We start from the raw sequence: 2241 nt of genomic DNA, 5'->3' as shown, positions 1-2241 counted from the left end.
TATTGATATAAAAACAATTNAAAACAAGTTGATTTTTGACTTATTTTCTCATGTTTGGTTGGTGAGTAGAAAATATTTTCCAAATTTTTTTTTTAATGTTTGATTTATGAATGAAAAATGTTTTTGAAAATTTTCTTTTATTTTTGTTAGAGTAGAAAATAATTGTTGAAATTGAAAATATTTTTTAAAAACAAACTTAATNATTTTCTATTGTATTTTATTTTTGGTAGGTGATTTTTTATGCCTTATAAGGCATAATTTGTGGCATACAAATTTTCTCTTGTATTTTTTTTTTTTTGGTAGGTGATGAACTTGTAAGGCATAATGTTTTCGGACTGAACTTTTGTCTCAGTGTCTTGGAAATTTTACCTTGTAAGTCATAACTTATGAATTACTAATTTCTTAAGACATAATTTTCTGAAACTGAACTTATACCTTGTCAAGACATAACTTGTGTCTTGTGTTTTATTTTTATTTTTTATTTATGTACAGGGTATCTCCGCCCATCTTTTATTAGTTGAAGTGATAAAGAACATCCGAAAATAAAAGGATTGGTGCTAAATGACCCAAAGAGAAGGAAAAGGCAAGGTAGTTTTTATTGGGCCCATGAGCATGCATGTTCTGTTATGGACTTGAATGAAAAGCAAAAGTCCATTTAAAACATATGCCGCAAATTACATACATTCTTCTACTTATAGAGTAGTAAATACATCGATCATAGATACAAAACAAAAGACAAATAAGGAAAATGGGCACATAATGATTGAATTCAGATACTTCATTTGGACTTGAATGGGATTGCCCTGATCACAACTTGGTGGTATAGAGCCGCTAGAGCTGCCCCAATGAATGGTCCAACCCAGAATATCCACTGTACCAAAACCACAAATAATAATCACATGCATGTTACAAAACTTAATTAATTCCAGCTAGCTAACACTAGCATGCATGTTCTGGATTTAACTTTGATAGCATAAAATTACTTTAAAATGTAATTAGAAGTATCCAGATTCTCAATATATAAATGAATTTTTGAGTATTATGAAGATAAAAAGAGGAAAGAAATTTATAAATACGTACGTGGTCATTCCATGCGTGTTCATTGTTATAGATGACGGCTGCACCAAGACTCCTAGCTGGGTTAATTCCAGTTCCAGTGATTGGAATTGTAGCCAAATGCACTAGGAACACCGCAAATCCAATAGGCAATGGTGCCAAAATCTGTGTTATGTATTTTAATTACATCAATATTAATTTCAACGAACACACAATACTTATATACATTGTTATTATTGCCCAGCAGTACTTACAGGGACATGGGAATCACGAGCACTACGTTTGGCATCAGTAGCAGAGAAAACAGTGTAGACGAGAACAAATGTGCCGATTATTTCAGCGCCTAAGCCATCACCCTTTGTGTAACCAACATTAACGGCATTGGCTCCGCCGCCCTTAGTTTGGTAAAGTGTCTTTCCAAACGCTTTGACAACACCAGCACCGCAGATGGCTCCAAGGCACTGCATCACCATGTAGAATACTGCCCTTGTCAATGACAATTTCCTCGCTAAGAAAAGCCCAAATGTCACTGCCGGATTTATATGGCCCCCTGCACAACAATAACAACCAATTGGTCAATTCATCTAACATCCCAATAAATTTATTCTGATTCAGATGGAGAAATGCACTGGAGTACCGATGTCTATTATGCACCCAAATTTATTTATATATGGACTATGGTAATGTTCATCTATTACCAAAACAAGTAATTTATGGATATTATTAGATTAGCAGGGCCGAGTAGTGACTATGTACCTGAAATGCCGGCAGTACAGTAGACTAAGGCAAAGATCATGCCACCAAAAGCCCAAGCAATACCTTGAATTCCAACAGTTGAACATTTGGAATCGGATTTGGAAACCCCCATGACGGTTAAAACAGTGATATAAAGGAAGAGGAAAGTGGCCACGAATTCAGCAATTCCAGCACGATAAAAGGACCAGGACATCAATTCCCCTGGCTCAAACAGGGGAGCTGGTGGTGGCTCCTTGTAATCCTTGTCTTGACTCTGTGCTGCTATCCCAATTGCTTGCCTCTCTGAGTATTTGTTTGCACCCAATCTCACATCCTCTTCTCTATGCTCCATTTCTATTGTGATCAACAAAAATAAAACTTTTAATCTTTTTTTTCTTTACAATTGATGGGAGTTAGTGAATGAGTGAAAGGGGTCGGGTTTATATTTAC

The 2241-nt window shown here is 35.4% G+C and overlaps 1 protein-coding gene across 1 annotated transcript; it reads right to left on the bottom strand.

The window, feature by feature from the left end:
• Window positions 1–573: 573 nt before the first annotated feature.
• Window positions 574–2241, bottom strand: LOC125859464 (aquaporin PIP1-1). The gene is made up of 4 exons (XM_049539235.1): window positions 1813–2241; window positions 1311–1606; window positions 1081–1221; window positions 574–871 (listed from the first exon to the last, which is right to left on the bottom strand). Exons 1-4 carry the CDS (start codon window positions 2141–2143, stop codon window positions 779–781), a joined length of 861 nt encoding a protein of 286 aa, XP_049395192.1. The 5' UTR covers window positions 2144–2241; the 3' UTR covers window positions 574–778.

The sequence above is a fragment of the Solanum stenotomum genome, chromosome 3 (assembly GCF_019186545.1).
Source record: "Solanum stenotomum isolate F172 chromosome 3, ASM1918654v1, whole genome shotgun sequence".
NCBI classification, from domain to species: Eukaryota; Viridiplantae; Streptophyta; class Magnoliopsida; order Solanales; family Solanaceae; genus Solanum; species Solanum stenotomum.
The sequence above is the reverse complement of the archived record's forward strand: the minus strand, read 5'-3'. Positions and strand labels throughout refer to the sequence as shown.